The sequence below is a fragment of the Scyliorhinus torazame genome, chromosome 4 (assembly GCF_047496885.1).
Source record: "Scyliorhinus torazame isolate Kashiwa2021f chromosome 4, sScyTor2.1, whole genome shotgun sequence".
Lineage (NCBI taxonomy): Eukaryota > Metazoa > Chordata > Chondrichthyes > Carcharhiniformes > Scyliorhinidae > Scyliorhinus > Scyliorhinus torazame.
This window is the reverse complement of record NC_092710.1, coordinates 339,597,690-339,623,623: the sequence shown is the minus strand read 5'-3', so window position 1 is coordinate 339,623,623 and position 25,934 is coordinate 339,597,690. Positions and strand designations below refer to the sequence as shown.

The 25,934-nt window shown below is 50.1% G+C and overlaps 1 protein-coding gene across 3 annotated transcripts in view; it reads right to left on the bottom strand.

Moving 5' to 3' along the window:
• Nucleotides 1-25,934, bottom strand: part of LOC140411169 (probable tubulin polyglutamylase ttll-15) — a 204,244-nt gene that overhangs the window by 39,901 nt on the left and 138,409 nt on the right. For 2 of the 3 annotated variants that reach the window (XM_072500259.1, XM_072500257.1), the window contains exons 9-10: nucleotides 22,159-22,221; nucleotides 11,387-11,451 (exon numbers count right to left, since the gene is read on the bottom strand). In XM_072500259.1, the coding sequence (XP_072356360.1) occupies nucleotides 11,387-11,451; nucleotides 22,159-22,221 (128 nt within the window). The remainder of the gene's footprint in view (nucleotides 1-11,386; nucleotides 11,452-22,158; nucleotides 22,222-25,934) is intronic. The other variant, XM_072500258.1, reaches the window with a different exon arrangement.

The following is a 25,934-nucleotide window of genomic DNA, read 5'->3' as shown; positions in this document are numbered from 1 at the left end:
GAGGATCCCGCCCATAGTCTCTGAAACAGAGGATCCCGCCCATAGTCTCTCAAACAGAGGATCCCGCCCATAGTCTCTCAAACAGAGGATCCCGCCCATAGTCTCTCAAACAGAGGATCCCGCCCATAGTCTCTCAAACAGAGAATCCAGCCCATAGTCTCTCAAACAGAGAATCCAGCCCATAGTCTCTCAAACAGAGAATCCAGCCCATAGTCTCTCAAACAGAGGATCCCGCCCATAGTCTCTCAAACAGAGGATCCCGCCCATAGTCTCTCAAACAGAGAATCCAGCCCATAGTCTCTCAAACAGAGAATCCAGCCCATAGTCTCTCAAACAGAGGATCCCGCCCATAGTCTCTCAAACAGAGGATCCCGCCCATAGTCTCTCAAACAGAGAATCCAGCCCATAGTCTCTCAAACAGAGAATCCAGCCCAATAGTCTCTCAAACAGAGGATCCAGCCCATAGTCTCTCAAACAGAGGATCCCGCCCATAGTCTCTCAAACAGAGGATCCCGCCCATAGTCTCTCAAACAGAGGATCCCGCCCATAGTCTCTCAAACAGAGAATCCAGCCCATAGTCTCTCAAACAGAGAATCCAGCATAATAGTCTCTCAAACAGAGGATCCAGCCCATAGTCTCTCAAACAGAGGATCCCGCCCATAGTCTCTCAAACAGAGAATCCAGCCCATAGTCTCTCAAACAGAGAATCCAGCCCAATAGTCTCTCAAACAGAGAATCCAGCCCAATAGTCTCTCAAACAGAGAATCCAGCCCAATAGTCTCTCAAACAGAGAATCCAGCCCAATAGTCTCTCAAACAGAGGATCCCGCCCATAGTCTCTCAAACAGAGAATCCAGCCCAATAGTCTCTCAAACAGAGGATCCCGCCCATAGTCTCTCAAACAGAGGATCCCGCCCATAGTCTCTCAAACAGAGGATCCCGCCCAATAGTCTCTCAAACAGAGGATCCAGCCCAATAGTCTCTCAAACAGAGGATCCCGCCCATAGTCTCTCAAACAGAGGATCCCGCCCAATAGTCTCTCAAACAGAGGATCCCGCCCATAGTCTCTCAAACAGAGGATCCCGCCCATAGTCTCTCAAACAGAGGATCCCGCCCAATAGTCTCTCAAACAGAGGATCCAGCCCAATAGTCTCTCAAACAGAGGATCCCGCCCATAGTCTCTCAAACAGAGGATCCCGCCCAATAGTCTCTCAAACAGAGGATCCCGCCCATAGTCTCTCAAACAGAGGATCCCGCCCATAGTCTCTCAAACAGAGGATCCCGCCCATAGTCTCTCAAACAGAGGATCCCGCCCATAGTCTCTCAAACAGAGAATCCCGCCCATAGTCTCTCAAACAGAGAATCCCGCCATAGTCTCTCAAACAGAGGATCCCGCCCATAGTCTCTCAAACAGAGAATCCCGCCCATAGTCTCTCAAACAGAGGATCCCGCCCATCGTCTCTCAAACAGAGGATCCCGCCCATAGTCTCTCAAACAGAGGATCCCGCCCATAGTCTCTCAAACAGAGGATCCCGCCCAATAGTCTCTCAAACAGAGGATCCCGCCCAATAGTCTCTCAAACAGAGAATCCAGCCCATAGTCTCTCAAACAGAGGATCCCGCCCATAGTCTCTCAAACAGAGAATCCAGCCCAATAGTCTCTCAAACAGAGGATCCCGCCCATAGTCTCTCAAACAGAGGATCCCGCCCAATAGTCTCTCAAACAGAGGATCCCGCCCAATAGTCTCTCAAACAGAGAATCCAGCCCAATAGTCTCTCAAACAGAGGATCCCGCCCATAGTCTCTCAAACAGAGGATCCAGCCCAATAGTCTCTCAAACAGAGGATCCCGCCCATAGTCTCTCAAACAGAGAATCCAGCCCATAGTCTCTCAAACAGAGGATCCAGCCCATAGTCTCTCAAACAGAGGATCCAGCCCAATAGTCTCTCAAACAGAGAATCCAGCCCAATAGTCTCTCAAACAGAGGATCCCGCCCATAGTCTCTCAAACAGAGAATCCAGCCCATAGTCTCTCAAACAGAGGATCCAGCCCATAGTCGCTCAAACAGAGGATCCAGCCCAATAGTCTCTCAAACAGAGAATCCAGCCCAATAGTCTCTCAAACAGAGGATCCCGCCCATAGTCTCTCAAACAGAGAATCCAGCCCAATAGTCTCTCAAACAGAGGATCCCGCCCAATAGTCTCTCAAACAGAGGATCCCGCCCATAGTCTCTCAAACAGAGAATCCAGCCCAATAGTCTCTCAAACAGAGAATCCAGCCCAATAGTCTCTCAAACAGAGGATCCCGCCCATAGTCTCTCAAACAGAGAATCCAGCCCAATAGTCTCTCAAACAGAGAATCCAGCCCAATAGTCTCTCAAACAGAGAATCCAGCCCAATAGTCTCTCAAACAGAGGATCCCGCCCATAGTCTCTCAAACAGAGAATCCAGCCCAATAGTCTCTCAAACAGAGGATCCCGCCCAAAGTCTCTCAAACAGCGGATCCAGCCCAATAGTCTCTCAAACAGAGAATCCAGCCCAATAGTCTCTCAAACAGAGGATCCCGCCCATAGTCTCTCAAACAGAGAATCCAGCCCAATAGTCTCTCAAACAGAGGATCCCGCCCAATAGTCTCTCAAACAGAGGATCCCGCCCATAGTCTCTCAAACAGAGAATCCAGCCCAATAGTCTCTCAAACAGAGAATCCAGCCCAATAGTCTCTCAAAGAGAGGATCCCGCCCAATAGTCTCTCAAACAGAGAATCCAGCCCAATAGTCTCTCAAACAGAGAATCCAGCCCAATAGTCTCTCAAACAGAGGATCCCGCCCAATAGTCTCTCAAACAGAGGATCCCGCCCATAGTCTCTCAAACAGAGAATCCAGCCCAATAGTCTCTCAAACAGAGAATCCAGCCCAATAGTCTCTCAAACAGAGGATCCCGCCCATAGTCTCTCAAACAGAGAATCCAGCCCAATAGTCTCTCAAACAGAGGATCCCGCCCAATAGTCTCTCAAACAGAGGATCCCGCCCATAGTCTCTCAAACAGAGAATCCAGCCCAATAGTCTCTCAAACAGAGAATCCAGCCCAATAGTCTCTCAAACAGAGGATCCCGCCCATAGTCTCTCAAACAGAGAATCCAGCCCAATAGTCTCTCAAACAGAAGATCCCGCCCATAGTCTCTCAAACAGAGGATCCAGCCCAATAGTCTCTCAAACAGAGGATCCCGCCCAATAGTCTCTCAAACAGAGGATCCCGCCCAATAGTCTCTCAAACAGAGGATCCCGCCCATAGTCTCTCAAACAGAGGATCCAGCCCATAGTCTCTCAAACAGAGAATCCAGCCCAATAGTCTCTCAAACAGAGGATCCCGCCAATAGTCTCTCAAACAGAGGATCCCGCCCATAGTCTCTCAAACAGAGAATCCAGCCCATAGTCTCTCAAACAGAGAATCCCGCCCATAGTCTCTCAAACAGAGGATCCCGCCCATAGTCTCTCAAACAGAGAATCCAGCCCATAGTCTCTCAAACAGAGAATCCCGCCCATAGTCTCTCAAACAGAGGATCCCGCCCATAGTCTCTCAAACAGAGAATCCAGCCCAATAGTCTCTCAAACAGAGGATTCCGCCCATAGTCTCTCAAACAGAGGATCCAGCCCAATAGTCTCTCATACAGAGGATCCAGCCCAATAGTCTCTCAAACAGAGGATCCCGCCAATAGTCTCTCAAACAGAGGATCCCGCCCATAGTCTCTCAAACAGAGAATCCAGCCCATAGTCTCTCAAACAGAGAATCCCGCCCATAGTCTCTCAAACAGAGGATCCCGCCCATAGTCTCTCAAACAGAGAATCCAGCCCATAGTCTCTCAAACAGAGAATCCCGCCCATAGTCTCTCAAACAGAGGATCCCGCCCATAGTCTCTCAAACAGAGAATCCAGCCCAATAGTCTCTCAAACAGAGGATCCCGCCCATAGTCTCTCAAACAGAGGATCCAGCCCAATAGTCTCTCAAACAGAGGATCCCGCCCATAGTCTCTCAAACAGAGAATCCAGCCCAATAGTCTCTCAAACAGAGGATCCCGCCCATAGTCTCTCAAACAGAGGATCCAGCCCAATAGTCTCTCAAACAGAGGATCCCGCCCATAGTCTCTCAAACAGAGAATCCAGCCCATAGTCTCTCAAACAGAGAATCCCGCCCATAGTCTCTCAAACAGAGGATCCAGCCCAATAGTCTCTCAAACAGAGGATCCCGCCCATAGTCTCTCAAACAGAGGATCCAGCCCAATAGTCTCTCAAACAGAGGATCCCGCCCATAGTCTCTCAAACAGAGAATCCAGCCCAATAGTCTCTCAAACAGAGGATCCCGCCCATAGTCTCTCAAACAGAGGATCCCGCCCAATAGTCTCTCAAACAGAGGATCCCGCCCATAGTCTCTCAAACAGAGAATCCAGCCCAATAGTCTCTCAAACAGAGGATCCCGCCCATAGTCTCTCAAACAGAGAATCCAGCCCAATAGTCTCTCAAACAGAGGATCCCGCCCATAGTCTCTCAAACAGAGGATCCCGCCCAATAGTCTCTCAAACAGAGGATCCAACCCATAGTCTCTCAAACAGAGAATCCAGCCCATAGTCTCTCAAACAGAGAATCCAGCCCATAGTCTCTCAAACAGAGAATCCCGCCCATAGTCTCTCAAACAGAGGATCCCGCCCATAGTCTCTCAAACAGAGAATCCAGCCCAATAGTCTCTCAAACAGAGGATCCTGCCCATAGTCTCTCAAACAGAGGATCCAGCCCAATAGTCTCTCAAACAGAGGATCCCGCCCATAGTCTCTCAAACAGAGAATCCAGCCCAATAGTCTCTCAAACAGAGGATCCCGCCCATAGTCTCTCAAACAGAGGATCCAGCCCAATAGTCTCTCAAACAGAGGATCCCGCCCATAGTCTCTCAAACAGAGAATCCAGCCCATAGTCTCTCAAACAGAGAATCCAGCCCAATAGTCTCTCAAACAGGGGATCCCGCCCAATAGTCTCTCAAACAGAGGATCCCGCCCATAGTCTCTCAAACAGAGAATCCAGCCCAATAGTCTCTCAAACAGAGAATCCAGCCCAATAGTCTCTCAAACAGAGAATCCAGCCCAATAGTCTCTCAAACAGAGAATCCAGCCCAATAGTCTCTCAAACAGAGAATCCAGCCCAATAGTCTCTCAAACAGAGGAACCGCCCATAGTCTCTCAAACAGAGAATCCAGCCCAATAGTCTCTCAAACAGAGAATCCAGCCCAATAGTCTCTCAAACAGAGAATCCAGCCCAATAGTCTCTCAAACAGAGAATCCAGCCCAATAGTCTCTCAAACAGAGGATCCCGCCCATAGTCTCTCAAACAGAGAATCCAGCCCAATAGTCTCTCAAACAGAGAATCCAGCCCAATATTCTCTCAAACAGAGGATCCAGCCCATAGTCTCTCAAACAGAGGAACCCGCCCATAGTCTCTCAAACAGAGAATCCAGCCCAATAGTCTCTCAAACAGAGAATCCAGCCCATAGTCTCTCAAACAGAGAATCCAGCCCAATAGTCTCTCAAACAGAGGATCCAGCCCATAGTCTCTCAAACAGAGGATGCAGCCCAATAGTCTCTCAAACAGAGAATCCCGCCCATAGTCTCTCAAACAGAGAATCCAGCCCATAGTCTCTCAAACAGAGGATCCCGCCCATAGTCTCTCAAACAGAGGATCCCGCCCAATAGTCTCTCAAACAGAGAATCCAGCCCATAGTCTCTCAAACAGAGAATCCAGCCCAATAGTCTCTCAAACAGAGAATCCAGCCCAATAGTCTCTCAAACAGAGGATCCCGCCCATAGTCTCTCAAACAGAGAATCCAGCCCATAGTCTCTCAAACAGAGGATCCCGCCCATAGTCTCTCAAACAGAGAATCCAGCCCAATAGTCTCTCAAACAGAGAATCCAGCCCAATAGTCTCTCAAACAGAGGATCCCGCCCAATAGTCTCTCAAACAGAGGATCCCGCCCATAGTCTCTCAAACAGAGAATCCAGCCCAATAGTCTCTCAAACAGAGAATCCAGCCCAATAGTCTCTCAAACAGAGGATCCCGCCCAATAGTCTCTCAAACAGAGAATCCAGCCCATAGTCTCTCAAACAGAGAATCCAGCCCATAGTCTCTCAAACAGAGAATCCAGCCCAATAGTCTCTCAAACAGAGAATCCAGCCCATAGTCTCTCAAACAGAGAATCCAGCCCAATAGTCTCTCAAACAGAGAATCCAGCCCAATAGTCTCTCAAACAGAGGATCCCGCCCATAGTCTCTCAAACAGAGAATCCAGCCCAATAGTCTCTCAAACAGAGAATCCAGCCCAATAGTCTCTCAAACAGAGAATCCAGCCCATAGTCTCTCAAACAGAGAATCCAGCCCATAGTCTCTCAAACAGAGAATCCAGCCCAATAGTCTCTCAAACAGAGAATCCAGCCCATAGTCTCTCAAACAGAGAATCCAGCCCATAGTCTCTCAAACAGAGGATCCAGCCCAATAGTCTCTCAAACAGAGGATCCCGCCCAATAGTCTCTCAAACAGAGGATCCCGCCCATAGTCTCTCAAACAGAGAATCCAGCCCATAGTCTCTCAAACAGAGGATCCCGCCCATAGTCTCTCAAACAGAGGATCCCGCCCATAGTCTCTCAAACAGAGAATCCAGCCCATAGTCTCTCAAACAGAGGATCCCGCCCATAGTCTCTCAAACAGGGGATCCCGCCCATAGTCTCTCAAACAGAGAATCCAGCCCAATAGTCTCTCAAACAGAGGATCCCGCCCAATAGTCTCTCAAACAGAGGATCCCGCCCATAGTCTCTCAAACAGAGGATCCCGCCCATAGTCTCTCAAACAGAGGATCCCGCCCATAGTCTCTCAAACAGAGAATCCAGCCCAATAGTCTCTCAAACAGAGGATCCAGCCCAATAGTCTCTCAAACAGAGGATCCCGCCCATAGTCTCTCAAACAGAGGATCCCGCCCATAGTCTCTCAAACAGAGAATCCAGCCCATAGTCTCTCAAACAGAGAATCCAGCCCAATAGTCTCTCAAACAGAGGATCCCGCCCATAGTCTCTCAAACAGAGAATCCAGCCCAATAGTCTCTCAAACAGAGAATCCAGCCCATAGTCTCTCAAACAGAGAATCCAGCCCAATAGTCTCTCAAACAGAGAATCCAGCCCAATAGTCTCTCAAACAGAGGATCCCGCCCATAGTCTCTCAAACAGAGAATCCAGCCCAATAGTCTCTCAAACAGAGAATCCAGCCCAATAGTCTCTCAAACAGAGAATCCAGCCCATAGTCTCTCAAACAGAGAATCCAGCCCAATAGTCTCTCAAACAGAGAATCCAGCCCAATAGTCTCTCAAACAGAGGATCCCGCCCATAGTCTCTCAAACAGAGGATCCAGCCCAATAGTCTCTCAAACAGAGGATCCCGCCCATAGTCTCTCAAACAGAGGATCCCGCCCATAGTCTCTCAAACAGAGGATCCCGCCCAATAGTCTCTCAAACAGAGAATCCAGCCCAATAGTCTCTCAAACAGAGAATCCAGCCCAATAGTCTCTCAAACAGAGGATCCCGCCCAATAGTCTCTCAAACAGAGAATCCAGCCCAATAGTCTCTCAAACAGAGAATCCAGCCCAATAGTCTCTCAAACAGAGAATCCAGCCCAATAGTCTCTCAAACAGAGAATCCAGCCCATAGTCTCTCAAACAGAGGATCCCGCCCATAGTCTCTCAAACAGAGAATCCAGCCCAATAGTCTCTCAAACAGAGAATCCAGCCCATAGTCTCTCAAACAGAGGATCCCGCCCATAGTCTCTCAAACAGAGAATCCAGCCCAATAGTCTCTCAAACAGAGGATCCCGCCCATAGTCTCTCAAACAGAGAATCCAGCCCATAGTCTCTCAAACAGAGAATCCAGCCCATAGTCTCTCAAACAGAGAATCCAGCCCATAGTCTCTCAAACAGAGAATCCAGCCCATAGTCTCTCAAACAGAGAATCCAGCCCATAGTCTCTCAAACAGAGGATCCAGCCCAATAGTCTCTCAAACAGAGGATCCCGCCCAATAGTCTCTCAAACAGAGGATCCCGCCCATAGTCTCTCAAACAGAGAATCCAGCCCATAGTCTCTCAAACAGAGGATCCCGCCCATAGTCTCTCAAACAGAGGATCCCGCCCATAGTCTCTCAAACAGAGAATCCAGCCCATAGTCTCTCAAACAGAGGATCCCGCCCATAGTCTCTCAAACAGCGGATCCCGCCCATAGTCTCTCAAACAGAGAATCCAGCCCAATAGTCTCTCAAACAGAGTATCCCGCCCAATAGTCTCTCAAACAGAGGATCCCGCCCATAGTCTCTCAAACAGAGGATCCCGCCCATAGTCTCTCAAACAGAGGATCCCGCCCATAGTCTCTCAAACAGAGAATCCAGCCCAATAGTCTCTCAAACAGAGGATCCAGCCCAATAGTCTCTCAAACAGAGGATCCCGCCCATAGTCTCTCAAACAGAGTATCCCGCCCATAGTCTCTCAAACAGAGAATCCAGCCCATAGTCTCTCAAACAGAGAATCCAGCCCAATAGTCTCTCAAACAGAGGATCCCGCCCATAGTCTCTCAAACAGAGAATCCAGCCCAATAGTCTCTCAAACAGAGAATCCAGCCCATAGTCTCTCAAACAGAGAATCCAGCCCAATAGTCTCTCAAACAGAGAATCCAGCCCAATAGTCTCTCAAACAGAGGATCCCGCCCATAGTCTCTCAAACAGAGAATCCAGCCCATCGTCTCTCAAACAGAGAATCCAGCCCAATAGTCTCTCAAACAGAGAATCCAGCCCAATAGTCTCTCAAACAGAGGATCCCGCCCATAGTCTCTCAAACAGAGGATCCAGCCCAATAGTCTCTCAAACAGAGGATCCCGCCCATAGTCTCTCAAACAGAGGATCCCGCCCATAGTCTCTCAAACAGAGGATCCCGCCCAATAGTCTCTCAAACAGAGAATCCAGCCCAATAGTCTCTCAAACAGAGAATCCAGCCCAATAGTCTCTCAAACAGAGGATCCCGCCCATAGTCTCTCAAACAGAGAATCCAGCCCAATAGTCTCTCAAACAGAGAATCCAGCCCAATAGTCTCTCAAACAGAGAATCCAGCCCATAGTCTCTCAAACAGAGGATCCCGCCCATAGTCTCTCAAACAGAGAATCCAGCCCAATAGTCTCTCAAACAGAGAATCCAGCCCATAGTCTCTCAAACAGAGGATCCCGCCCATAGTCTCTCAAACAGAGAATCCAGCCCAATAGTCTCTCAAACAGAGGATCCCGCCCATAGTCTCTCAAACAGAGAATCCAGCCCATAGTCTCTCAAACAGAGAATCCAGCCCAATAGTCTCTCAAACAGAGAATCCAGCCCATAGTCTCTCAAACAGAGAATCCAGCCCAATAGTCTCTCAAACAGAGGATCCCGCCCATAGTCTCTCAAACAGAGAATCCCACCCATAGTCTCTCAAACAGAGGATCCCGCCCATAGTCTCTCAAACAGAGGATCCCGCCCATAGTCTCTCAAACAGAGAATCCAGCCCATAGTCTCTCAAACAGAGAATCCAGCCCAATAGTCTCTCAAACAGAGAATCCAGCCCAATAGTCTCTCAAACAGAGGATCCCGCCCATAGTCTCTCAAACAGAGAATCCAGCCCATAGTCTCTCAAACAGAGAATCCAGCCCAATAGTCTCTCAAACAGAGAATCCAGCCCAATAGTCTCTCAAACAGAGGATCCCGCCCATAGTCTCTCAAACAGAGGATCCAGCCCAATAGTCTCTCAAACAGAGGATCCCGCCCATAGTCTCTCAAACAGAGGATCCCGCCCATAGTCTCTCAAACAGAGGATCCCGCCCAATAGTCTCTCAAACAGAGAATCCAGCCCAATAGTCTCTCAAACAGAGAATCCAGCCCAATAGTCTCTCAAACAGAGGATCCCGCCCATAGTCTCTCAAACAGAGAATCCAGCCCAATAGTCTCTCAAACAGAGAATCCAGCCCAATAGTCTCTCAAACAGAGAATCCAGCCCATAGTCTCTCAAACAGAGGATCCCGCCCATAGTCTCTCAAACAGAGAATCCAGCCCAATAGTCTCTCAAACAGAGAATCCAGCCCATAGTCTCTCAAACAGAGGATCCCGCCCATAGTCTCTCAAACAGAGAATCCAGCCCAATAGTCTCTCAAACAGAGGATCCCGCCCATAGTCTCTCAAACAGAGAATCCAGCCCATAGTCTCTCAAACAGAGAATCCAGCCCAATAGTCTCTCAAACAGAGAATCCAGCCCATAGTCTCTCAAACAGAGAATCCAGCCCAATAGTCTCTCAAACAGAGGATCCCGCCCATAGTCTCTCAAACAGAGAATCCCACCCATAGTCTCTCAAACAGAGGATCCCGCCCATAGTCTCTCAAACAGAGGATCCCGCCCATAGTCTCTCAAACAGAGAATCCAGCCCAATAGTCTCTCAAACAGAGGATCCCACCCATAGTCTCTCAAACAGAGAATCCAGCCCAATAGTCTCTCAAACAGAGGATCCCGCCCATAGTCTCTCAAACAGAGAATCCAGCCCAATAGTCTATCAAACAGAGGATCCCGCCCATAGTCTCTCAAACAGAGAATCCAGCCCAATAGTCTCTCAAACAGAGGATCCCGCCCATAGTCTCTCAAACAGAGAATCCAGCCCAATAGGTTTTTCTAAATGCATCGTTAATAATAGTCCAATATTGTGCGGGTTAGGTGGATTGGCAATGCTAAATTGCCCAGAGTGTACAAACTTAGTGTTGGTGCGGTTACTGGGTTATGGGGATAGGGTGGAGGTGTGGACCTTGGGTAGGGTGCTCTTTTCAAGAGCTGGTGCAGACTCGATGGGCCGAATGGCCTCCTTCTGCACTGTAAATTCTATGAAAATGGACTGAATAATAGATTCCAGCATTTTCCCAATAACTGATGTTAAGCCAACTGGCCTGTCGGTCATTGTTTTCCCCCTCCCACCTTTTTGAAAGGTGCTGTAAGTTTTACCAACTTGCAATCTAATGGGACTTTTCCACAATTAGGAAGGGGGCAGGCCACTGTGAACCAACTCTTGCTGCTGACCCCACCCTTTCAAGCAGGCGGGTGAGAACCCCATTGCCGCAAATAAATACCACTCTATGTGCAAGTCAGAGAAATCAACTAAATTAAAACTGACCTGGAATGAGCATATTTCTGACTTATTGGACAAAGAATTGGAGGAGTCAATTCTGATTGGAGGAGGCTGTTGTATTTAGCTATGGTCCCTGCCCACCCTCATCTCTAACCCTTCAGTCGCTATTTTCCACTGAGTTCCGGCTCCTTTACCTCTTTTCTTCACTCGACACAATCTTCTTGGAAACACCCACAAGGCTTAGAGTATTAAACACAACCTGCAAAGAAAAACAAAGAGGATTTTCACTGGAAATACAATATACTAGCTCCTGGTATGAATCTGCACTGGGATGGGACTTCCTGGTTTGCATAGCTCTGTTGCTCATTCCCTTTATCGACTAACCCCATTGGGGAACTAACTTTACACATGTAGCAAGAATATTATCACCCCTGGTATTTCTTTGCACTTTACTGATACTTTTCGATGCTACACTAGAAGAAGTTACAAACTATGAAAACCCACTAACAGTCCAAGAGCCTTGGGAAGTAACATTCCACAATCCTTCATATACCCACCCAAGGGGCAGAATTTTACCATTTTTGGCTAAATGGTAAAGTGAGTGAGAGAAACGGCATTAAAGCTGCCATTCTCTGCCGTATCATCTGCCTCATAGCTGAGAAAAAAATGAAGGGGCAGGTCCCATGATGTCAGCTGGCAGGACGGGCTCAATTTAGACTTTAAGATCTCTGTGCCATTTTTAAAGGGTGCCCCAATACATAAAAATAAAAACAGAGTTGTTGTGATCCATGTGTGTACCAACATCACACATAGGGCTATGAAAGGGGATCTGTATTGAGAGAATGAAAAGCTAGGGGCTGAATTAAAAAGTAGAACCTCAAAGGTAATAATCTCTCAATTACCATCTGAACCATGAACAAATTAGCGCCAAATAAGTAAGATTAGGGAATTAAATGTGTGGGGCAAAGATTAATGGGCACAGAACAAAGTCTTACAGCACCAGGTTAAAGTCCAACAGGTTTGTTTGAAATCACTAGCTTTCGGAGCGCAGCTCATTCATCAGGCGAGTGAAGAGGTGGGTTCTACAAACACATATCTTTTCTTGTTTTTAAATTTAGAGTACCCAATACATTTTTTCCCATTAAGGGGCAATTTAGCATGGCCAATCCACCTACCCTGCACATCTTTGGGTTGTGGGGGTGAAACCCAAGCAAACACGGGGAGAATGTGCAAACTCCACACGGACAGTTACCCAGAGCCGGGATCGAACCAGGGACCTCGGCGCCGTGAGGCAGCAATGCTAAATACTGCGCCACCGTTCTGCCCCTACAAACACATATATAGACAAAGTTAATGATGCAAGATGATACTTTGAATGCACGTCTTTGCAGGTGATTAAGTCTTTACAGGGCCAGACGTTGCGACTGGAGAGAGGGATAATCACAGGTTAAAGTGTGATTTGTCTCAAGCCAGGGCAGTTAGTAGGATTTCGCAAGCCCAGGCATGTAATGTGACATGAATACAAGGTCCCAGTTGAGGCCGTACTCATGCGTGCGGAATTTGGCTCTCAGTTTCTGCTCGCCGATTCTGCGTTGTCGCGCGACAATCACAAGGCTGGAATGTTCCCTTCCAGTTGGGGAACACTTCAGCAGTCAAGGGCATTCAGCCTCTGAGCTTAGGGTAGGCGGCGTTCAGGACACGCGACACGGGCTGTAGATTCAGGGTGGTCGGGCATGGACCCCACACATTTAATTCCCTAATCTTACTTATCTGGGGCTAATTTGTTCATGGTTCAGATGGTAATCGAGAGATTATTACCTTTGAGGTTCTACTGTTTAATTCAGCCCCTAGCTTTTAAAAGCAGCCATTTTGTACCAGTTACAGACCCCTGCTGCGCACTCTGCTGACTGCTCACTCTGTCTTGTAACTGTTCAGAGAGCCTCTGGTTATTTGGGAGTCCATCTAGGACGTCCCTCTGGAAACCTACAGAATCCAGCTAACCCATCACCGGGCTGGGCGTAGTCAAGCTCAATCAGTGGCACACCAGGTGTTGGCACTCATCAGTGCCCTCATCAGCCCCACTGCAGGGGAAGCAGGGGAAGAGCAGAGCGCACCCGAACAAAGGACACATGCACAGTGGCCTTTGGCACCCTCCCTGGCACACTGACCCTCTCAGGGCAGAGGCTTCACCAGTCAGATCATCAGCCAGACCACTTCGCAGGACCACCAGCTATCTCCAAGCATTGCTAGCCCATCCCACCCCTGCTCCCATCCATCCTGCCCCCAGACATGTGGCCGCAGCCTATGTGCCACACCCAGGACACACAGCACACTGCAGTTACACTCCCAACAGGTGCCCACCCCCTCGCCCAGCCCCAAAGTAGGCCCTGCCCACACGCAAGCCACCAAGCATGGAGGCGGTCGTTCACACACCGTGATCCCCCACCCCACAACCCAATGCCACCCTGCTGGCGGGGTAACACATGGCCCACCCAAGGAGGACACCCACAGTAGACCCCACTGGAGGGAGCAGGACAGAGGCTGTAGAGCGTATCACTAACACGAGTTGTGGCAGTCACCAGTTCCCCTGTTGACAGGGACGGGTGGTGAGGTTTGGGGCACCCCTGGTGCCCGATGAGGTCAGCGGTGCAGTGTGGAAGGCAAAGTGTCGGGGGGGAACGGTTGAGGGATGGGGGTGGGATTGAGGGGACAGGCGGAGGGTGGAGCTGCAGGGCAACCCAGGGCCACCATGTAGTCTGTTGGGACTTGATTGGCACGGGAGTACACATCATGCGAACATGTTTTCCCTTTTTCCACTGCAGAGAATGAATTTCGGAGTACAGCCAGGAAGGGTTTCCTTCAGCCTGGGCCATAGCTTCCCTGTGGACACACTGAGGCTGCAGGCGCAGGCGCTGCTCGGGGAGGACACTGCACAGTAGCAGCCTGTCTGGAGGAGCAGGGACCAGCTGTGAGGCTGGCACGGCAGCTGTTCAATGGGCCGAGGAGGTACGAAGGAAGGCGGTGCATCAGGGTATACCATCGGTGCCTGACCTTTGAGGACCTGCCGGATGGAGTGTGTCGCCAATGATTTTCGCTAACCTGGAAGACTGTGCAACATCTGTGCCTATCCACACCTGGCAATCACAAGGCAGGAATGTTCCCTTCCAGTCGGGGAACACTTCAGCAGTCAAGGGCATTCAGCCTCTGATCTTCGGGTGGATGTTGCCCTACGAGCACCAGCAGATGACAGGCCACTCTTCACAAACCGATAGGGGTTCCACTTGATGAACGTGCAGCTGGTTTGTGACTATGAGATGCGTATCATGCACGTCTGTGCCCAATACCTGGGCAGTGTGCATGACGCCTTCATCCTGGCACAATCAACGGTTCCCGGCCTCTTCGAGGCGCACCCCTGGCTGGGGGCTGGCTCCTGGGCGACAGGAATTATCTTCTGCAGTCGTGGCTGTGGATGCCTATCTGGAGTCAACAGACCGATGTGGAAACCCGCTACGGAAATGCCCATGTAGTGACCAGGGGCATGAATGAGCGGTTCAGGTGCCTGGACATCTCTGGAGGGGCCTTCCAGTATAGCGCTGGGAGGGTCGGCAGCATCGTGGTGGCCTGCTGCGTCTTGCACAACATCGCGCAGCAGAGGAGGGACGTACTGGAGGAGAGGATGAATGGCAGTCCTTGTCCGACGAAGGGATGCAAGGGAGGCCACACATGTACGCCAAGGCTGACGCACAAGGGACGCACTGATCGCCTCCAAGATCACCGACTATGGGGGAATTGGCCAGAGGCACAGACACCGCACCCCCCCCTCGCAACCCCCTCCGTGATACATACCTGCCGCACTAGAGGTGCAGGCCCTGGGTTGGCAATAACAGCGGGTATGAGATGGAGAATGATGACAACCCGTTCTGCGATGAACTCTGGTGCTCCACATTGTTTGACAATGTCTGACGCCTACCCACAGTTGCACCATCCACTGTCCACCTGGGTGATCCCTGCATGCGAGCTGGCCATTCCATCATACGGTTCCATTGAATCCCTGGGGTGGTGGAGATGGGGGGGGGTGGGACACCGGAGCAGTGAGCGCTGGCTGAACGGGCAGCGCTGCCCCCTTGCCATCTTAACCTGTGGTGCACCACGAAAACTTCCCTGCTCTAGCTGCTCTCTCTTTCTCTTGGCACTTTCCACCCTCTGATCCATGCACCAGACTCACCAGAGGAGTATTACCTTCCCTGGGCACTCGCACATTTTGCAATGAACAAAACCCCCATACGGGTGGGGAAAGACCAACAAAATCCACCTTGAGCGGGAGCCACCAAATGTGCGACCACTCACTCCATGGCCATCACCGGAAGTCCCAAGGGCACGGGAAACCTGATGTTTCCTATCCCATAACCTCCGCTGGGGTTATAACATATATAAATAACTTGGACGAAGGGACCAAATATATGGGGTGGGATTCTTGGTCCCACCAGCCCCGTATTCTGGTGCGGCGCGCCCCCACAGGGAGCGGGATTCTCCATTCCCGCAGCTGACCAATGCGGTTTCCCATTGTGGTCACCCCCACGCCGTCAGGAAACCTGTAGGCCTGGGTGCGCTGCCAGCAGAGCAGAGGATCCCACCGCTAGAGAATCCCGCAGATGACTGTTACATTTGGCAACTACACAAAGATAGGCAGCACGGTGGCGCAGTGGTTAGCACTGCTGCCTCATGGCGCCAAGGTCCCAGGTTCGATCCCGGCTCTGGGTCACTGTCCGTGTGGAGTTTGCACATTCTCCCCGTGTCTGCGTGGGTTTCGCCCCCACAACCCAAAGATGTGCAGGCTAGGTGGATTGGCCACGCTAAATTGCCCCTTAATGGGAAAAAATGAATTGGGTACTCTAAATTTTATTTTTTTTAAACTACACAAAGATAGGTAGGAAAGTAAGTTATGAGGAGATAAAGAGCCCACAAAAGAATTTAGATATGTTAAATGAGTGGACAAAAAAATTGGCAGAGTATATTGTGGGAAAATGTGAACTTGTGCATTTTTATCAGGAAGAGTAGAAAAGCAGTATATTATTTAAATGGAGGGATTGCAGAATCATAGAATTTTTTTCCATAAAATCTACAGTGCAGAAGGAGACCATTCGACCCATCCAGTCTGCACCGGCCTTTGGTAAGAGCACCCTACCTAAGCCCACACCTCCACCCTATCCCCACACCATCCCCGTAACCCCACCTAACCTTTTTTGGACACTAAGGGCAATCCACCTAACCTGCACATCTTTGGACTGTGGGAGAAAACCGGAGCACCCGGAGGAAACCCACGCAGACACGGGGAGAAGGTGCAGACTCCGCAGAGACAGTGACCCAAGCCGGGAATCGAACCTGGGACCCTGGAGCTGTGAAGCAACTGTGCTAACCACTGTGCTACCGTGCTGCCCACAACTCTCAGGTACAGAGATCTGCGTGTCCTGGTGCATAAAAGACAAAAGGTTTGTCTGCAGGTACAAGTGAAGACGAACAGAGTGTTGTCGTCTATTGCAAGGGGAATGGACTATAAAAGTAGGGTAGTTTTGCTGCAACTGTATAGGGTGTTGGTGTGACCACATTTTGAGTTTGGTGAATAGCTTTGGTCTTCTTAATTAAGGAAGGATATAATTGCATTAGAAGCCGTTTGTAGGAGGCTTACTCAACAGATTCCTGGGACCCATGGGCAGGTTTGCCTGTATCCATTGGAGTTTCAAAGAATGAGAAATGATCTTTTTGAAACATATAATGATCCCGAGGGATCTGAGAGGATGCTTCCCCTAATGGGAGAGACTGGAACCAGGGGACAGAGTTTATCAAAAAGGAAGGCCCATTTGAGATGGAAATGAGGAGAAATATTTTCTCTCAGAGGGTCATCAGTCTGTGAAATTCTCTTCCTCAGAGAACAGTGGAGGTTGGGTCAGTAAATAGCTTTAAGGTTGAGTTCAAATATTTTTGAATGACAAGGGAGTCAAAGTATAGCAGGGGCATACAGGAAAATGGAGTTGAGGCCATAATCAGAGCAGCCATGATCTTATCAAATGGTGGAGCAGGCTTGAGGAGCCTACTCCTGTTCCAAATTTGCATATTTATATGGCGGGCTTGGTGGCAGGAGGGGGCATTTAATCAGGTGGGCGGGTGGTGGGTGGGGTTGTCTCCACCTTGCCACCTCCACCCCAGTAAAGCCCGTTGAAGGCCAGTGGATAGGCTTACTTCCCTTGCGTCAATTGCAGGCCTTAAGTGGGAAATTAATGCATGACAAGCAAACCAATGAGAGGGTCTCTGTGGTGGGAGTCCCTTGTTCAAAGGCACTCAGTGTCTGATCGAGGGACATGATATTGGGAATGTTGGGGCCCACCGAGAGCCACCTGCCTGCCCTTGCTGCTGACTCTCCTCCCCCTCTCCCCCATGATCCTTACCCTGCGATTCCCTCCTCCCCGCCATCATTCACCTGTGGCCTGGGTTCCAGCAATGAGTACAGTGGTAGCAGCAGCCATCTCCTTCCAGGTGCTCCAGGCAGTTAACACAGTTACCGTCCTCTGATTTGCCAGTAGCTGCCTGTGGGCAGGACCTCCGCCTTTGGGGTCCTTGATTGCTGTCCCGTTAAATGCCTAAGTGGCAGTTACTTCAGCATACCTTCCCTAAAAGATGCGACATGGAGTTCCCACTGCTCTCCAGCTGGTAGGGGAGGTCCCCATTGACCGATTTAAATCAGCCCATTGTTGCAAATGTTTTTTTTTAGAACATACAGTGCAGAAGGAGGCCATTCGAGTCTGCACCGACCCATTTATGCCCTCACTTTCACCCTATCCCCGCAACCCAATAACCCCTCCTAACCTTTTTGGTCACTAGCGCAATTTATTATGGCCAATTCACCTAACCTGCACGTCTTTGGACTGTGGGAGGAAACCGGAGCACCCGGAGGAAACCCACGCACATACGGGGAGAAAGTGCAGACTCCGCACAGACAGTGACCCAGCGGGGATAGCACAGTGCTATCCACTTGTGCTACCGTGCTGCCCTGTTTCCATGATTGTACCCATATTATAAACGTTTTTGCAGATAACCAAGAAGCAGTAACCAAGGAGTAAAGCATGTACAACAATCAAAAACATGCACTCAGATTCTGGTTCTTCCTGTTGGCAGGTTTCTCAGCTGTCACTGGCAATGGGCATTGACTTCGGCGGTGCTGGACGTCCTGCTGGCTCTCTCCGCCATTGGAAAACCTGCTATGGGGGACGGGCGCCGGAAAATTCCAGCCTCTGTCTTGCCTATTTTACTAATAAATTCACAGAAAGGTTGAAGTACACATCAAGAAGGAATTAGATATGGCTCTTGGGGCTAAAGGGATCAAGGGTTTTTTTCTTTTGGGGGGTGGGGGGGCGCTGGGGGGAGGCTGAATCAGGGTATTGAACTTTTTAAAAAATATATATATTTATTCAAATTTTTAAACAGATTTTCAACAAACCCCCCCCCCAACAAAAAGAAAGAAACAAGAACACAACAATCAAAAATTATACAAAAATTATACATTGGATTTCCCCCATATACAATAATCCCCCAAATGACATTTTAAAACACCAATAGGGAAACCCCCCACCTTCACCCAAACGCCCCCCCCAAAAGAATCCCCCCCCCCGGCCCTGGGCTGCTGCTGCTGACCTCCTCCTAACGCTCCGCGAGATAGTCGAGGAACGGTTGCCACCGCCTGAGGAACCCTTGCACAGACCCTCGCAAGGCAAACTTTATCCTCTCCAGTTTAATGAACCCTGCCATGTCATTGATCCAAGCTTCCACACTAGTGGCCTTCGCATCTTTCCACAATAGCAAAATCCTCCGCCGGGCTACCAGGGACGCAAAGGCCAGAATACCGGCCTCTTTCGCCTCCTGCACTCCCGGCTCGTCCGTTACCCCAAATAATGCCAACCCCCAGCTCGGCTTGACCCGGGCATTCACCACCTTGGACATAGTCCTCGCAAAACCCCTCCAAAACCCATCCAGCGCCGGGCACGACCAGAACATATGGACGTGATTTGCCAGGCTCCCCGAGCACCTCCCACATCTGTCCTCCACCCCAAAGAACCTACACAACCTCGCCCCTGTCATATACGCTCTGTGAGTAACTTTGAACTGTATTAGGCTGAGCCTGGCGCAAGAGGAGGAAGAATTAACCTTACTCAGGGCATCAGCCCACAGACCCTCATCTATCTCCTCCCCCAGCTCCTCCTCCCACTTGCCCTTTAACTCCTCCACCGAGGCCTCCTCCTCTTCCTTCAGCTCCTGGTAAATCGCCGAAACGTTGCCTTCTCCAACCCATACACCCGAAATCACCCTGTCCTGAATCCCCTGTGCCGAGAGCAGTGGGAATTCTCTCACCTGCCGCCTCACAAACGCCCTCACTTGCATATACCTGAAAGCGTTTCCTGGGGGTCGCCCAAACTTCTCCTCCAGCGCCCCTAGGCTCGCAAACGTCCCATCGATGAACAGTTCCCCCATTCTTCTAATCCCTGCCCGGTGCCAGCTCCGAAATCCCCCATCCATCCTTCCCGGGACGAACCGATGATTCTCCCGAATCGGGGACCAAACCGAGGCTCCCACCTCGCCCCTGTGTCGCCTCCATTGCCCCCAGATCTTCAGCGTCACCGCCACCACCGGACTTGTGGTGTACCTTGTCGGCGAGAGCGGCAGCGGTGCCGTCACCAGCGCCCTCAGGCTCGTGCCCACACAGGTCGCCATCTCCAGCCTCTTCCACACCGCCCCCTCTCCCTCCATTACCCACTTACGGATCATCGCCACATTGGCTGCCCAATAATAGCTGCACAAATTCGGCAGCGCCAGCCCCACCCTGTCCCCGCTACGCTCCAGAAACATTCTCTTCACCCTCGGGGTCTTATTCGCCCACACAAAACCCATGATGCTCCGTTTGAAAAAAGCCTTGGGGATCCTAATGGGAAGGCACTGGAACACAAAGAGAAACCTCGGGAGGACCGTCATTTTGACTGACTGCACCCTACCCACTAGCGAGAGTGGCAGACTATCCCATCTTTTAAAATCCTCCTCCATCTGCTCCACCAACCGTGTCAAATTGAGCCTGTGCAGAGCCCCCTGGTCAGCGGCCTGACAAACCTCCATGGGTCCACTCCCCCCATCTGGTCCATAAACCCCCTGAGCACCTTGGCCGCAGCCGGCCTCTTACCTGTCCTGGACCTAGAGCGGTCTAGTGCTGGGTCCAGCACCGTGTTGAAGTCCCCCCCCCCACCATGATCAAGCTTCCTATCTCCAGATCCGGAATCCGACCCAGCATGCGTTTCATAAATCCGGCATCATCCTAATTCGGGGCATATACGTTCACCAGTACCACCCGCACCCCGTGCAACCTACCGCTCACCATCACATATCGACCTCCATTATCCACTACAATATTCATTGCCTCAAACGACACCCGCTTCCCCACCAGTATTGCAACCCCTCTGTTCTTCGCATCCAGCCCTGAATGAAAGACCTGCCCTACCCATCCCTTTCTCAGCCTAACCTGATCTGCCACCTTCAGATGTGTCTCCTGGAGTATAACCACGTCTGCCTTCAGTCCCTTTAAGTGCGCGAACACCCGGACCCTCTTGACCAGCCCGTTCAGGCCCCTCACATTCCAAGTTATCTGCCGGATTGGGGGGCTACCCCCCGGATTGGGAGGCGCACCCCCCCCCCCCCACCCCTGCCGACTAGCCATCTCCTTTTCTAGGCCAGCCACGTGCCCGCGTCTCCCGCACCCTCCAGTCCCCCAGGCGGCGGACCCCCGCCCCGACTACCTCTCCTACTTCCAGCTCCCCTTTGGCCAATGCAGCAGCAACCCTGTTCCCCCTTCATTGGCGCCAGTATTTCTGTCTTCAGCTCCTCAAAGCAGCGTTTAAGAAACTCCTGCTGCTCCTGCGACCACTGTGCCCATGCTGCTTGGTCTCCACCCGCCGCCATCTTGCTTTTCCTCCCTCGCACTTTTCGCTGCCCCAGGATCACTTTTTTAACCGCTCCACTCCTGGTCTAATCCATATAATGTCGGGGGGACCCTGCTGTCACCGTCCCACACTGGAAGCGGTCGAACAATTGCCGTTGGGGCCCCTCTGGAGAGCCCAAAAGTCCGTTCCCGGCGGGAGCTGCCGAACGTGCGACCTACCTAGGCATAGCCGCAACCGGAAGTCCCAGGGTATTGAACTTGATGATCAGCCATGATCATAATGAATGGCGGAGCAGGCTTGAAGGGCCGAATAGCCTCCTCCTGCTTCTATTTTCTATGTATGGTTCTATGTGTGCGGCGTAAGAAGGAGAGGACATGCCCATAGGCAGTACCAATCACTCATATTATATTTACTAATCAAAAATGCATTTAGCCACATTCCCAGTTTGCCACATGTGGCTAGTGGCCAATATATTGGGCAATGCTGCACAAATGTAACATTGTCCATAATGGTATTCTTGTGGTTTCATTGGATGAATCTGATGCCTCCTCTGTGAATTACAGGCAATTTTGTATTGTGGAATCATACACAAAGGAACGGGACCAAAACCACCCCAAATTCAATTCATACAGGAACTGTGCACTGTCAGAGACAGGAGGCTTTCTGGGCTGAATTCAAAGCCAGGATATTGTGCCTGTCTACTGTTAATCCAGACCCCTCATACATGTAACTCTTATAACCCGCATGAGACCTTTGGGGCTGGAGCAACCTCGTGAGTCTTGCCGAATATGAGCTCCTCCCGCGATGGGGGAGGGAGGACACTGAGATCTGTATAAAGTCAGCCAGGTATGGAACTGACAGAGCAGACTGGGCTGGGATCTGATGTATATTGTAAATATAATTACTTTGCAATAAACCAAGGTTCCTTTTGACCTACTGGGTTCGGACTAAAGTAACTGAATCATTTGACTTCTCAATCTTCACAGACTGACCTGTTGATAGATGTTCCTGTTGGGAGGCAGGTATTCCGATGACAGGTTGGGCGACACGTTCACCTACGATGAGAAATGTACGGCAATCCAGTTAGGAATCACTTGCTTATAAAAATTAATTCAATGTGAAAGATAAGTGGTCCCGGTCTTCCGGTTAAACCATCACAAGTAACCAAGCTTTGCCTCCAGTCACATGTGGTCTATGCAGCTAACAGTGCAAAATGCGTCTGGTTCTACTTCCCCACCCAATTGATTTAGAACATAGAACATAGAACAATACAGCGCAGTACAGGCCCTTCGGCCCACGATGTTGCACCGAAACAAAAGCCATCTAACCTACACTATGCCATTATCATCCATATGTTTATCCAATAAACTTTTAAATGCCCTCAATGTTGGCGAGTTCACTACTGTAGCAGGTAGGGCATTCCACGGCCTCACCACTCTTTGCGTAAAGAACCTACCTCTGACCTCTGTCCTATATCTATTACCCCTCAGTTTAAAGTTATGTCCCCTCGTGCCAGCCATTTCCATCCGCGGGAGAAGGCTCTCACTGTCCACCCTATCCAACCCCCTGATCATTTTGTATGCCTCTATTAAGTCTCCTCTTAACCTTCTTCTCTCCAACGAAAACAACCTCAAGTCCATCAGCCTTTCCTCATAAGATTTTCCCTCCATACCAGGCAACATCCTGGTAAATCTCCTCTGCACCCGTCCAAAGCCTCCACGTCCTTCCTATAATGCGGTGACCAGAACTGTACGCAATACTCCAAATGCGGCCGTACCAGAGTTCTGTACAGCTGCAACATGACCTCCCGACTCCGGAACTCAATCCCTCTACCAATAAAGGCCAACACTCCATAGGCCTTCTTCACAACCCTATCAACCTGGGTGGCAACTTTCAGGGATCTATGTACATGGACACCTAGATCCCTCTGCTCATCCACACTTTCAAGAACTTTACCATTAGCCAAATATTCCGCATTCCTGTTATTCCTTCCAAAGTGAATCACCTCACACTTCTCTACATTAAACTCCATTTGCCACCTCTCAGCCCAGCTCTGCAGCTTATCTATATCCCTCTGTAACCTGCTACATCCTTCCACACTATCGACAACACCACCGACTTTAGTATCGTCTGCAAATTTACTCACCCACCCTTCTGCGCCTTCCTCCAGGTCATTGATAAAAATGACAAACAGCAACGGCCCCAGAACAGATCCTTGTGGTACTCCACTTGTGACTGTACTCCATTCTGAACATTTCCCATCAACCACCACCCTCTGTCTTCTTTCAGCTAGCCAATTTCTGATCCACATCTCTAAATCACCCTCAATCCCCAGCCTCCGTATTTTCTGCAATACCGTGGGGAACCTTATCAAACGCTTTGCTGAAATCCATATACACCACATCAACTGCTCTACCCTCATCTACCTGTTCAGTCACCTTCTCAAAGAACTCAATAAGGTTTGTGAGGCATGACCTACCCTTCACAAAGCCATGCTGACTATCCCTGATCATATTATTCCTATCTAGATGATTATAAATCTTGTCTCTTATAATCCCCTCCAAGACTTTACCTACTACAGACGTGAGGCTCACCGGTCTATAGTTGCCGGGGTTGTCTCTGCTCCCCTTTTTGAACAAAGGGACCACATTTGCTGTCCTCCAGTCCTCTGGCACTATTCCTGTAGCCAATGATGACATAAAAATCAAAGCCAAAGGTCCAGCAATCTCTTCCCTGGCCATCCCAGAGAATCCTAGGATAAATCCCATCAGGTCCCGGGGACTTATCTATTTTCAGCCTGTCCAGAATTGCCAACACCTCTTCCCTACGTACCTCAATGCCATCTATTCTATTAGCCTGGGGCTCAGCATTCTCCTCCACAACATTATCTTTTTCCTGAGTGAATACTGACGAAAAATATTCATTTAGTATCTCGCCTATCTCTTCAGACTCCACACACAATTTCCCATCCCTGCCCTTGACTGGTCCTACTCTTTCCCTAGTCATTCGCTTATTCCTGACATACCTATAGAAAGCTTTTGGGTTTTCCTTGATCCTTCCTGCCAAATACTTCTCATGTCCCCTCCTTGCTCGTCTTAGCTCTCTCTTTAGATCCTTCTTCGCTACCTTGTAACTATCCATCGCCCCAACTGAAACTTCACACCTCATCTTCACATAGGCCTCCTTCTTCCTCTTAACAAGAGATTCCACTTCCTTGGTAAACCACGGTTCCCTCGCTCGACGCCTTCCTCCCTGCCTGACCGGTACATACTTATCAAGAACACGCAGTAGTTGATCCTTGAACAAGCCCCACTTATCCAGTGTGCCCAACACTTGCAGCCTACTTCTCCACCTTATCCCCCCAAGTCACGTCTAATGGCATCATAATTGCCCTTCCCCCAGCTATAACTCTTGCCCTGCGGTGTATACTTATCCCTTTCCATCATTAACGTAAACATCACCGAATTGTGGTCACTGTCCCCAAAGTACTCTCCTACCTCCAAATCCAACACCTGGCCTGGTTCATTACCCAAAACCAAATCCAACGTGGCCTCGCCTCTTGTTGGCCTGTCAACATATTGTTTCAGGAAACCCTCCTGCACACACTGTACAAAAAACGACCCATCTATTGTACTCGAACTATATCTTTTCCAGTCAATATTTGGAAAGTTAAAGTCTCCCATAATAACTACCCTGTTACTTTCGCTCTTATCCAGAATCATCTTCGCCATCCTTTCCTCTACATCCCTAGAACTATTCGGAGGCCTATAAAAAACTCCCAACAGGGTGACCTCTCCTTTCCTGTTTCTAACTTCAGCCCATACTACCTCGGAAGAAGAGTCCCCATCTAGCATCCTCTCCGCCACCGTAATACTGCTCTTGACTAGCAGCGCCACACCTCCCCCTCTTTTGCCTCCTTCTCTGAGCTTACTAAAACACCTAAACCCCGGAACCTGCAACATCCATTCCTGTCCCTGCTCTATCCATGTCTCCGAAATGGCCACAACATCGAAGTCCCAGGTACCAACCCATGCTGCCAGTTCCCCTACTTTGTTTCGTATACTCCTGGCATTGAAGTAGACACACTTCAAACCACCTAACTGAACACTGGCCCCCTCCTGCGACGTCAAATCTGTGCTCCTGACCTCTATACTCTCATTCTCCCTTACCCTAAAACTACAATCCAGGTTCCCATGCCCCTGCTGCATTAGTTTAAACCCCCCCAAAGAGCACTAACAAATCTTCCCCCCCCAGGATATTTGCGCCCCTCAGGTTCAGATGTAGACCATCCTGTCTGTAGAGGTCCCACCTTCCCCAGAAAGAGCCCCAGTTATCCAGAAATCTGAATCCCTCCCGCCTGCACCATCCCTGTAGCCACGTGTTTAAATGCTCTCTCTCCCTATTCCTCATCTCACTATCACGTGGCACGGGCAACAACCCAGAGATAACAACTCTGTTTGTTCTAGTTCTGAGCTTCCATCCTAGCTCCCTGAAAGCCTGCCTGACATCCTTGTCCCCTTTCCTACCTATGTCGTTAGTGCCAATGTGGACCACGACTTGGGGCTGCTCCCCCTCCCCCCTAAGGACCCGGAAAACACGATCCGAGACATCACGTACCCTTGCACCTGGGAGGCAACATACCAAACGTGAGTCTCTCACGCTCCCACAAAATCTCCTATCTGTGCCCATGCCTATAGAGTCCCCAATTACTAATGCTCTGCTCCTCTCCCCCCTTCCCTTCTGAGATACAGGGACAGACTCCGTGCCA